The following is an 11201-nucleotide window of genomic DNA, read 5'->3' on the forward strand; positions in this document are numbered from 1 at the left end:
TTATGACACGGCTGCCGTGGTGCGGTCATGTGCTGCTTTTCCTTCCTAATCTCATCAATCAGTCATGCCGCTCGGATTTGTGCACCCATTTAGCGGTGAGCAGGGGGTTGTCGGGGATCGCTTCCGTCGCCCTAACGAGTCAGATTCGCCGCATCCGGTGCCCATTGTGCGCGTGGCCACCACCGTGGCACATGTTTTAGGTTTCAAGTGAAGGCTGGGAGGTCGACGAGGGTTTGCTGGTTGTTTTTTAGCATGTCGGCAGCGAATGATGGATTAGCTTCGTTCGCCATTTTCCCTTTCTCCCCAGGTTCAATGACATCGGCAAACAACTGTACGGTTGGCACGTGGAAAATGCATCGAAACAATAAATCATCATCGATTGTGACCCACGGCGGTTGCAGCGGCTATCGGCGCCATTGTGCAGGAGGCATCCAGGCTGGCGTGTCGTCAAAACCCGTCGAATTATTGCTGCACATCCATTATTCATGGCAACCTTGATGAGGCGGGCTCTTTGTGTTCGACATTCCATTTAGGTGGGCGCATAATAAAAACTGGCGCTTTCAGCTTGCCGACTGCATGTTGCATAGGCTTGAGTTCATCTTGTATACCTGCGACCGAATGTATGCAAAATTCGTTTGCAGAATGATTCGTTTGGCGTATCTCGATTAAAGTGATTAAAGTGAGTGCATTTCAAATGTACCCACCATCCAACGCATTTCATTCTCATATAACGGTTGGTTACTGCAACGAGCTGCATCAAGCATTACTGACGCCTCCGGGATGGATGCATGCAGTACGAATCTGAAAGCGCTTGCAATAATATTATATGCCTCCAAAAGCCGCCAATCCGGTGGTTTTGCATTGTGCAAGTGCGTCTTTCACTGACGCAACGCGCTCAAAATCGACCGAGAGCGTGCACATAGCTTATTGAACATTCCAAACACACAGCGTCTGCAGAGGAAACCCGTCTGGTCGGCTGGCGGCCCAGCAAAGCCCTCCTTGTGCGTCACCAGCTCCTCAGCTCCATTACGCGAGCCCAGGCGATGAGTTCACTGCGTTTTACCATAATGTAAAATGTAGATATTTTGCTTCTTCCATCCACAGCCGATGCACGGGGATCTGAAAAACTGCACTCGCGTGCAGACAATTGAAGTGAAACTGGGCATGGCGATTTAGCTCGCTATATCACGTCGGTCAATAAATTTCCGGTCCAGCAAAGAAAGCATTTTTTGTGCAAAATTGGTATTCATTCGACAAGCTTTTCTGCTTTTTCGATACCCTTCTCGTAAAACGATTTGCCAGACAAATCATACTGGAGGATGGCTACTGATAGTTACTTTCAACGTTTTACATTGAGCACTCGAACGACTTAAATGAGAACTATATATGAATTTCTTTCATGCAAAATCATATTTCATTTCTTAATTTCACTGCATCGTCATTTATTGATTGAATAATTTGGTGGTGTTGTTGGAAGGTGGAGCATTTCCAACCGCGTTGTATGCATTCGCCACGTACCTTTTGTCTTAAACTTCTACGATAAGTTACCCTAGAGACTGAGTGTATGGAAATTATCATCGTGTGGAATCTAAAATAGGTGCTGTTAACTTTCTGTACATTTTCAACGTAAGACATACTTCCTCTTACGTCCAGTTCGTTTGTGGTCCAAGTGATTAATTTGTTGTAATTTGATAAGATTCCCATTGCAAAACGAAAAAAAATTATTGATGGGCGTTATATCAGCAACGGTGCTGCATTTTGTCTTCTTTCACATAACTCACATCGCTCCTGATATTGGTCACACAATTTAGCCTTCACAATGAGGGTGATGTTTCATAAAAGATTTCCAAATGTTCACAGCAACGTTGTTTTTCAAAAAGTTGTATTATTCCGGTCATGAACATTACACGCATGATCTGAAGTAAGTTCACGGTCTAAAGGTTATCAAGTTTGTTCATCATTGCATAGCATTTTCAAGGATGGGCTCATGCAATCAACCATCTAAAAAAACATACACATTTCTTTACTTCAAATGCGGTGTTTTGAGTGCAAACCAACAATCTGTAGCGCGTTATGCGCCTGTAAAATGATAAATCATGGAAAAAAGATCTGATAATCTGCAAAAAAGCTGAAGAGCAGCTACTCAGTGTTCAAACGAAGGCAATTTCAACTGCACAATGTCATTGTTGGAGCGATCGTCATAGCATAAGTTATTCACGCTCCCTCCCTCTGTTTGTTACGAAACTTCATACGTACAAACAATACTGCGCTTAAAACTCTCGCCGGTGATACTTATCTGGATCGAAGTAGGACGTAACGACGACACGATCACTGAACTTTCGCCCAGTAAGGGCCTGCTGAGCTTTTTGGCAATCGACAATTGAATTAAACTCAACAAACACCTTGCCACAGCCGGGGACGTCCACGCCCTCGATGGGCCGTGGAATTTCAACACTCCGTACCATGCCGTACTTGTTACACTCTTCCCGAATGTCCTCGAGAATATCTTCATACTCTTCTTCATCCTTCAGCTCATCCGGAGTGACCATATTCAGCAGACACAGAACCTCCGTTGGCGGTCCGGACGAACCGACAAGTGACAGACCCGGTACCTAGAAATAGCAGACCAACGAAATCATTAAGCATGGAAGGAAAAAATGCACATCGCTACTGTCTCTTGCCATACCTGAATCTGTACCGGCGCCACCACGGCGGCGTTCGAATTCTTCGCTCCTACACTGGCACGCTGGACGATCAATTTCTTATCACCGAGTTGCATGCCGTTTAAGCCAGCAATTGCCTGTGGATCGAAGGAACAAGGGAAACCAATCCAGTCAATTATGTTCCGAAGCACCTTAATGTGTCCTCATTAACTTACCTGATCGGTGATCGTGTACTCGACGTACTCAGCGAACGCGTAACCTTTGCCCAGACCGGTCGCGGCGTCCTTGACCAGATTGAACGCCTTCAGTTGGCCGAATGAGAGCAATAATTCTTTAACCTGTTTGGATGAGACACGATCCGCGAAAAACAACCGATAACGTATCGTTTATCGGTGGTAAAAACGGAACAGGTAACGAACGGATGGGGAGCATATAGGATACAGGAGAGGACAGGAACATCATAGTAAAGGATAGGGAAAGAAACGAAATAAAAAACATGTTAGTTTGCTGTTTCCCACACGGAGAGCACGAATCTATGTGAGGCATGCATTTAAACAACGACGAGTGAGAAGCACGAACACGAGACATTGCATAGTAGACCAGTAGATTGTGGCGACCCTGAACGCTTGAATAAGGAATAACTGATACGAACAATTTCTATTCGAGAGCAAACAACGTTTTAGCGACGGCAAATAGTGAACTTTGTGTCCTGAATTCTTCTAATTCTTTGTCGTTTCACTGTACTAGGAACAACTGTTTTAATTGATGAACGAGAAGCAACTATAATTCGGCGCTATCTCTTTTCGATTGCATAAGAATACTTACCGACGCCAAAAAGAATCTACCTAAGATAGAACTAAAGTCTACTCCTTATTCGTGCATGTTCGGTCTTACGCTTTGCCAAAAGCCTTTGTACTATCATGTGACAATGTGCGACACGCTAAATCATTCTAACCTAACCTCGGTATTCTACAGCTCGCCCTACCCAAAATCTCGCGCACGTGAACACTGAAAAGAGAGCACTTCCTGTTGAAATGGGGAAGAAAATAAATGCCGCCGTATGCTGAAATGCACTTGCCTTAGGGCCAACAGGAAATCTCCCCACCTGCTCCATATGATATGGCCCGGCGGAGCAACTCATAAATAACTCTCCAACAGAGCCACTTTGCCTACAAAACCTTTAGCCAGAATATCAATGAAGCTGAGTCTCTCATCGCATCTGAAAATTACTCATTTTTTTCAACAAAAGTCTTTTTTTTTCATTCTATCTCCGGTTGGGATTTTACTCTTTAGATAAAGTGACGCATTACGTGATGCCTGCAAAGGGTAAGAAATGCCTAAAAAAGCAATAAAGAGTGCAGCAGCACCCGGCCAGTGTCCAGTCAACATCAATTCGCATCTGTTGCAATTGAAAACAGGCGAACATGACAAGGATCCCGACAATCCCGAGAATATGGCCTCAAACCGGAGTCAAGGATGTAAAGAAAGAAAGAGAAGAAAAGAAGAAAATGGATCAGTTTAAGTTATCAGATCGATTCTTAACGCTGAATGCCGGCAGCACACGTTGGGGAAACGTGCCGCACGGTAAACGCTAGAATGCTAGTGATTGGAAAAAAGAAACATCTGCAACTGAAATAAAAAATACGATCCTTGGATATCGTTTCCTAAATTATTCTGCAAGACTGTAAAATATGAACGATTAACGAACCGCGTACTAAGAGAAATTAAGGGCAGAGCTAAGAGAAAAAGAGCTGAAAACGGTTCTGAAATCGAGAAAGGAAGGTGCGGGCATACACGCTCGCCACACAATTCCGGTCAGATGCTATAGGTTCCCAGCTGTTAGCGTTTACAGGGGACTAGATGTATGCTAAAGTGCTGAAATTAAATTTAGTTCAAAGTAACATTTTGCACTGCTGGAATTTTATCTGGACGTATCTGAATCACAAGCTATAGAACAATATCGGAACCAGCAGGGATAAAAATCCCTACTGAAAACGCTGCGCAGACATAAAAACTAATTAATAGCAGAGGGAGGGTAGTTCTCCGTCGTTTGTCGTGTGCTGCTGTGAAAAAAGCTGTACTTGTACCTTGAAAACAGTCTGATTGAGATGAAACTGATCATTTTAATAAGGTACCTGAAAATCGAACAAATTTACCGTCTGCAGATCGATCACGCTCGACCGGGAACGTTTTCCATATGACCGGCTCTTTCTTAGAGATTTTCTTTGCTAAACCAAACAATGTAGGGAGAAAGGAGAATGAAGTTTCTGCCAGCATCTAGCTGATGGCAACAGGGAGAAGTTTTGCGGAACCGTCCCGAAGAGGACACGCTTCCGGACGAGTGTGTTCGCCGGGCAACTGAAATCTAAAGCACTTATCGAAATGTGTTCGCTGTAACGATTGCTGCACTTTTGGCGTTCGCTAGGGCTAAGAGGATAATAATGGAAAACATAACGTTTGCATACTCGCAGTCACATGTACCTAAACCGGGACGAAATGCCATGCATGCATTTAATTCTATCGTCATGCCGTGGCAATGGCATAGGCTTTCTCGACTAGAAATTAGCTTTGGCTTTTCTGTTTTTTTTTCAACGCCTACTACAGAATTAGTGCGTCTCAGAATGCTATTCAGGCTGAGAAGATAGCAGTGAAACAACGTTCGAGCGGCACTTACCTGATCCTCGTTTAAGTAGTTAGGCAAACCACCGATGAAAATCTTGTGCGGAGAGTCGGGTACAACCGTGCTGATAACGCCAGAGAATTTTTCTACAAGAAAGGTGAACAATTAAAACGTGTTTCTTCGGTTGAGATATAAAATGGAGTACAACTTACCCGGCACATTAAGGGCTGCCGAATCGGTCATGCCCGGCATGGGCTGATAATCATGAGGCCGACGAATTTTCAAGCTTTGACCCTTAAAATTAATGCTATCGAATGCCATGGCTTGCGTCGTCTCGTCAATTGAACGAAACTCGAGGAACGCAAAATTTTTATCTAGATTTATCTGACAAGCAAGCACCGGATTGCCGGCGGCTTGCGCCAAACCGGAGAGGTGCATCTGCTGGTTGAAGAACTCCATCATTTCTTCCTCCGTCACGCCGAACGGTATGTTACCAACATACAGACGTCTCGCCTGGCGTGTGATGGTTGATCCTACGACGGGAACAGCTGCTTGTGGCGTATCCGCAACAATGTTAGCCGGGATCTGGCCGGCGGCCTGCATGGCTTTGTACTGTAGCGGCGTGATGTGCTCGAAGCCCGGCGGTGGCACGTCCCAGTACAGAGATGGCTTGCGCCTACGGGAACGATGCTTCCGGTACGGCGACCTTGATCGCGACCTCCTTCGGTCACGACCACGAGAATTGCTTCGACGACGTTCTCTAGAACGTGAGCGATGGCGTCCTCCTCCACCTCCTCCGCCACCTCCTCCACCACCGCCGCCACCTCCTCCACCGCGACCTCCTCCCCCGCCGCGGTATTCTCGATCACGATCAGCTGAAAAATTAACAACGTCTCAACTATGCCATACGAAATCACTTGTCAATTAAGGTCGTATCCCGGCGAAAGCAGAAGCCATTCAGCTGACATATTGATTTTACTGCCGTCGGAAGCCCAATCTTGTGCATACTGATTCTGCGCCCACTCAGAGCTATAACAAACTATTACTTACACATTTCAGTCGACCGCGTTTTGCCTAACGTTTGTTATTGATGGCACGAAGAATGTTTCGTCAGATATTTGCAAACTTTCGCCGATTGTAAAATAATATCAAACAGCAGCGTCCTTATTCTTCTTCTTCTTACTCTTGGTGTACAATTACTCCGTTTTGAAAAGCTGTGGCACGGTCAAACTACTACGAAGATTCGTTCGATTCTGGGTTCTTAAACGATCGTCAAGAATATCTATTGGCAAAAACGATGCAAATATAGAATTAATAAAAACTAGCTAAAACTCTTCACATCAGAAAACACCGACCGATACCTTCGCGTGCGTACACACACCTTTTGACACTGCAAACGTCCAATGTGACAGTTTTTTCAAGTTGACTTTATACTGGTAACAAAAATATACCCTCCGTATTTTCAATCAATTGTTCATGCTTCCTAATAGATGATATCCTTGGGATTAATAAAAAATCAAATTCAAATGTTCCATGAGATATCGCAGAACATTTAAAATCGACAAACAAACATTTGCGAATGGTGAGACAAAAAAAAACGCTTGCCATTTGAAACGCTTCGTTAACGCATCTTGCACTCGAGACCTTGATTTGACAACCAGGGTAAATACAGTTCAAATTTTTCCTTTTCCCGATGCCCGGTATAAAATCCTAGAGAGTGCACTCGAATTTAACGTAATAGCAGAAAAATTACTACATTTTAATATTAAGCCCTTTAACTAACGGTAGATCGGTAGTTAACCAATGATCTTATGTACTAGATATTTACTCGCATGCACGTGCTATGCATGCACGTGCTCGCATGCACGATTTCAAAAATGAATACACTATCGCATTTTTTTTATTTAAAATTTTATTGCTATCATGAAAAACGAGGCACAGAAACGCTGCGAGCTACATGATAGAAGCTATAAATTAGTTAACAAAACAGTGTATACTGTGACGTAGGATAAAACGGTAATACTTCTTAGGATCTTTTGAATTACCAAATGGATTTCTTTACAACAAGTTTGGCCATCTCTGGTAGGGATTAATTGCTCCGTTTCGACTGTTCTGCTGTTAGAATAGCTTGCTCGGTGATTTTGGCTTACGCCCGGATGCTCTTCACACCCTTGATGTACACACTATCACCGGGCGATGGCACGTACTCGTTGGTGTTGAAGTTTAGCTCCGACGGGTTGATAAGAAACCGATGGGGGTAGTATGATAGAACGGGGCTGGAGTACTGGCCCACTGGTCCGCTGCTGTACGAAGGATGCTGTGGCTGCACGTGGCTCACCGGAGCATACTGGGTGGCCGGCTGAAACGGAACGAATCCAGGCTGCGTCGTGGTCGTGGTCGGTGGAGGCGTTGGCGATACGTTGTACGGAGACGAAGACACCGGACCTTGCGGTGAGTTTCCAATCGATGGAGCCGGATGTTGCAAATAACCCGGGTACTGCTGGTACTGCTGGTATTGCTGGTTTGAATACGGATAGACCATAGGGCGAAGCAGCTGAATGTACTGCAGCCCACCGGTGGGCTGTCCCTGGGGGTTTATGTACTGCATGATCAACGGAGTGGTGGCTGTGGAACAACAACATGTGGATTCATCACATAGGGCTAAACCAAATGGGCCAATTTTTTGGCCCCATCGCAGTCATACTTACCAGGCTGCAGCATATGATTTCCGGTAGGCTGGGGAACCATCGCCAGGTAGTACTGACCCTGCGGTGCAACTGAAGCGATCGGTGCTGGAGGAGGCTGTCTGAGGTAGGGCGAAGGCACTGCACTCGGTGGAGCAACCGTCTGGAAGGGCGACGCCGTTTCCGGTGCCTTCGCCGAGGTGGACGGTTTGATCGGAATTTGTACGGTCGGTGCCACCTGATTCTGCAGCTTGCTCAACGTTTCACTGTCCGCCGGTGAGATTGTGTTGTAGTTCGTAGGGCCACTGGCCGGATTACGGACCTTCCGAGCGTCCTGCGGACCAATCACACCCGAATCAGCCCGCACCAGGGCCAAACCCATCACCAGACACACGGTTAACTTCATGATCATGCTCGGGGTCACTCCGCACAATGGAACGCACTCTCCGATAGCGAATTCGCAACACAACGCTCTGCTTCTGAACGGATTAGATCCACGGAAAACCACGCGGCCTGCTGCGGTGCAGGATTTTGATTGATAAATGAACGCACCACCGATAGCGCCATCGGCTTTTATATAACACCGCACGCGAAACCATTTCCCACCCAGCAAGGGCGCACAGGGATAGGGAAAAATAATCTGCCCTGGTGTTGGCCACCGGTGCCCTTCGCAGGGCTACTCCTCGCCATCGTCCCGGTGCGCGCAGGAAGGAACGGAAAGAAAAGTGGAAAAACGGAAAACCCCCCTCCATATCGGTGGCGCGAAGAGCGGCCAAAGGAAAACAAGAAACACTCCACCTACCATTAATGATGGCTGGTTGCGGTCACACGAACTAGTTTCACCGAGGAGTACGAGGGAACAGGGTACAACAGTGCGGTGCGGTGTTGTTGTACAAGGCAAATCACACCGGCCCCCCGGGAGCCCTTTTTAAGCGACCCGCGGATTCCATGCACGCCCTACCGGTGCGAGTGTTGATTGCGATACACTTCCGAGTCACTTCCTGGCCACTGCTCTCGGGCCAGGCTTTCCTCCCGCACGAGTGGATTAAAGGGCACTTCTGCCTACGGTTCCCCTTAGCTCAGCAAGATGCCGGAGGAAAATAGCACACACATTATCCGAACCGTACGTGCGTATCCCATCGAAACCGGGTGTCCGAAGGAATCCAGTGTGCAAGCATGACCGAGGCGTAGGTGCACTAAAACGTACTTCCTCGTCGCATGGACGGCTTGTAGCGTGCCATCGGCCATCAAGGCACAGGGATCCAAATATCGTTATTTATGCCGCCGTTGCTAATCATCGCGAGGCCCATTATCCTGCGGCGGCGACGGCACCGGACCCAGCGCGTAGATTAGCGATCATGGCAAAGACCCAACCCGACCCGCTGGTTCCGGTATGCGCCATCCGGTTGCGAGCGGTCACACCGGCATCCGGATCATGCTCCACGCTATGCAAATGTTGCGCACACTCTCAAGGCTGCGCAGGTACGCGGGTTTTGGTTCCTGGTGCAACAGCTGCTCTGCGCGCGACCCTTCGGAGGTGGCTCGGTTGGGTGGAAAATTATGTAGAAAGTAATCACCCCACCGGCTAATCATCTGCCTCCCAGCTGCCACCCCAGCGGCAAGGCAAACGGTACTCACTCGCGGTTCCACGCGATCGATGATTACATTTCAAGTTCATTATCCTGCTTATCGGCTGGACAAATGGCTCAACCCGGCACCCAGATGCCGGTGCAACTGCGAAGGATGCAAATGTTGTGCAATTATTGTGCCGTGAAAGAAGCCAGCGAGACGCGACTATTGGTACGCCTTTTAATCATAGCTCACCTTCTTGTGCGAAGGGCTTCCAATCGTATCTCGGCGTTCGTAGACTAAAACCCCACAGGTTGTGAATGCGCACGAGCTGTGAGCTAGCTCAAAAGACAACAGAGCTTGCGGGCTGTTTTGTGAGCTGAATTTAATTACAATGGGTTGAGAGCCATAATAGCCATAACAGCTTGACACGGACACCACAGAGCACAGAGACTTCATTTGCGGCAGAAGAGAGAAAAAAATATGCCCCCACAAAAGTCGTTAAAATGGAAGCATGCGTTAAGTAAGCACTGAGTGGACAAATTTCAACGACACCGAGTTCCTCATTCTTCGCTGATATTACGCCACCCGCGGTACGATCCGTGTTATGCTCGATTTTGTAACCCGCCATTTGCCGTATTTTTCCCGCATCTTGCCGTTGGCACACCGTTCCCGGCAAACGCTTCCGGTACGCTCCTTAAGTAGGTAAGCGAGCCAAAACGCCCAACCAACCGCCGTCGGTTTGGTCGGTTTCCTTCTTGGGGCACGTTCTGCATGCTTGAAACCCTTCCGCCCCAAACGATCGAGCGGAAACATGGGTCTGGCATCGGGGCCGTCATCTCAATGGAACACATCAAGCTCCAGATGGGGAGGGAAAATCACCATCATGCTCCGGTGGAAAGTGCTCCACTGAACCCCGACAGGCCGCCGCGTGAGATTGAAAAAAGGAAAACGACAGCCACAGCGACAAGGCTGCTGGAAGGCGCTTGAATGAAAATCGCGGAACGAACTGCCACAAGGGGCGACTTTTTTTTTATTTCTGCAGCTACTTCTGCGACCAGAGTGGACGCGATGTTTTTATGTTTGATTCGGTTGTTTTTTTTTTATTATTATGCTCACATCACACACGGTCTCACGCGGTTGCATGTTTGCTTGGCGACGCGAATTTGTCAAAAATGGGAATTAATCCGCAGCCACGTCTCTTCCCACTGCCATGGTGGCTCGATGGTAACGATTTCCATCACACGATCCACCTCGAATGCGACACTTTTCTTCGATCACTAGCGCGCGTTCACCTGTTCCGTGTCAACGCTTTCGCTCTCGTTTTGTCTTTGGGCGAACGCGGGACGCAGGGAAGGCAACCGCCAACCGGCGCAGTTCCTTCATGGTGGTTCCGGACATCTCTTTCCCAGCCGGTAACACGCTGGCGAGCGCGGCTAGATCTGGGCCTAATAGCGACAGTAATTACATTAGCTAACGCTAACATAATCAACGCCGGTCCGGTTGGCATGGCGGGTAATTATCGCGCTAATCCGAGGCAAGCCCTGCAGATGGACGGTTCACTGGCAAGGGAGGCTTATCTGTAAAAGGGCTGGAGGGACGCTAGCGCCGGAAGAAAGCCAACGCGTTTGTTTGTATAAGCCGCCCAGTCGATTTCGATTGCAT

General features: G+C 47.5%; 2 protein-coding genes across 2 annotated transcripts; both read right to left on the reverse strand.

Moving 5' to 3' along the window:
• Window positions 1-1435: 1435 nt before the first annotated feature.
• LOC128722130 (splicing factor U2AF 50 kDa subunit) lies at window positions 1436-6621 on the reverse strand. Its single transcript, XM_053815965.1, has 6 exons — window positions 6334-6621; window positions 5496-6158; window positions 5338-5429; window positions 2879-3001; window positions 2687-2800; window positions 1436-2612 (listed from the first exon to the last, which is right to left on the reverse strand). The coding sequence occupies exons 1-6, from the start codon at window positions 6335-6337 to the stop codon at window positions 2271-2273; spliced, it is 1338 nt and encodes a 445-aa protein (XP_053671940.1). The 5' UTR covers window positions 6338-6621; the 3' UTR covers window positions 1436-2270.
• An 808-nt stretch (window positions 6622-7429) lies between these two features.
• LOC128722131 (uncharacterized) lies at window positions 7430-8373 on the reverse strand. Its single transcript, XM_053815966.1, has 2 exons — window positions 7992-8373; window positions 7430-7908 (listed from the first exon to the last, which is right to left on the reverse strand). Exons 1-2 carry the CDS (start codon window positions 8371-8373, stop codon window positions 7430-7432), a joined length of 861 nt encoding a protein of 286 aa, XP_053671941.1.
• Between the last annotated feature and the right edge of the window lie 2828 nt (window positions 8374-11201).

Source organism: Anopheles nili, chromosome 2 (genome assembly GCF_943737925.1).
Source record: "Anopheles nili chromosome 2, idAnoNiliSN_F5_01, whole genome shotgun sequence".
Taxonomy (NCBI): Eukaryota; Metazoa; Arthropoda; class Insecta; order Diptera; family Culicidae; genus Anopheles; species Anopheles nili.

Coding starts and splice junctions, on each gene's coding strand:
- LOC128722130 (XM_053815965.1), bottom strand. Junction 3,002..5,337: donor ACTACTTAAACGAGGATCAG/GTAAGTGCCGCT, acceptor TCATCCAAACAG/GTTAAAGAATTATTGCTCTC. Junction 2,801..2,878: donor AGTACACGATCACCGATCAG/GTAAGTTAATGA, acceptor TTCGATCCACAG/GCAATTGCTGGCTTAAACGG.
- LOC128722131 (XM_053815966.1), bottom strand. CDS start 8,373: ATGAAGTTAACCGTGTGTCTGGTGATGGGTTTGGCCCTGGTGCGGGCT. Junction 7,909..7,991: donor AAATCATATGCTGCAGCCTG/GTAAGTATGACT, acceptor GTTGTTCCACAG/CCACCACTCCGTTGATCATG.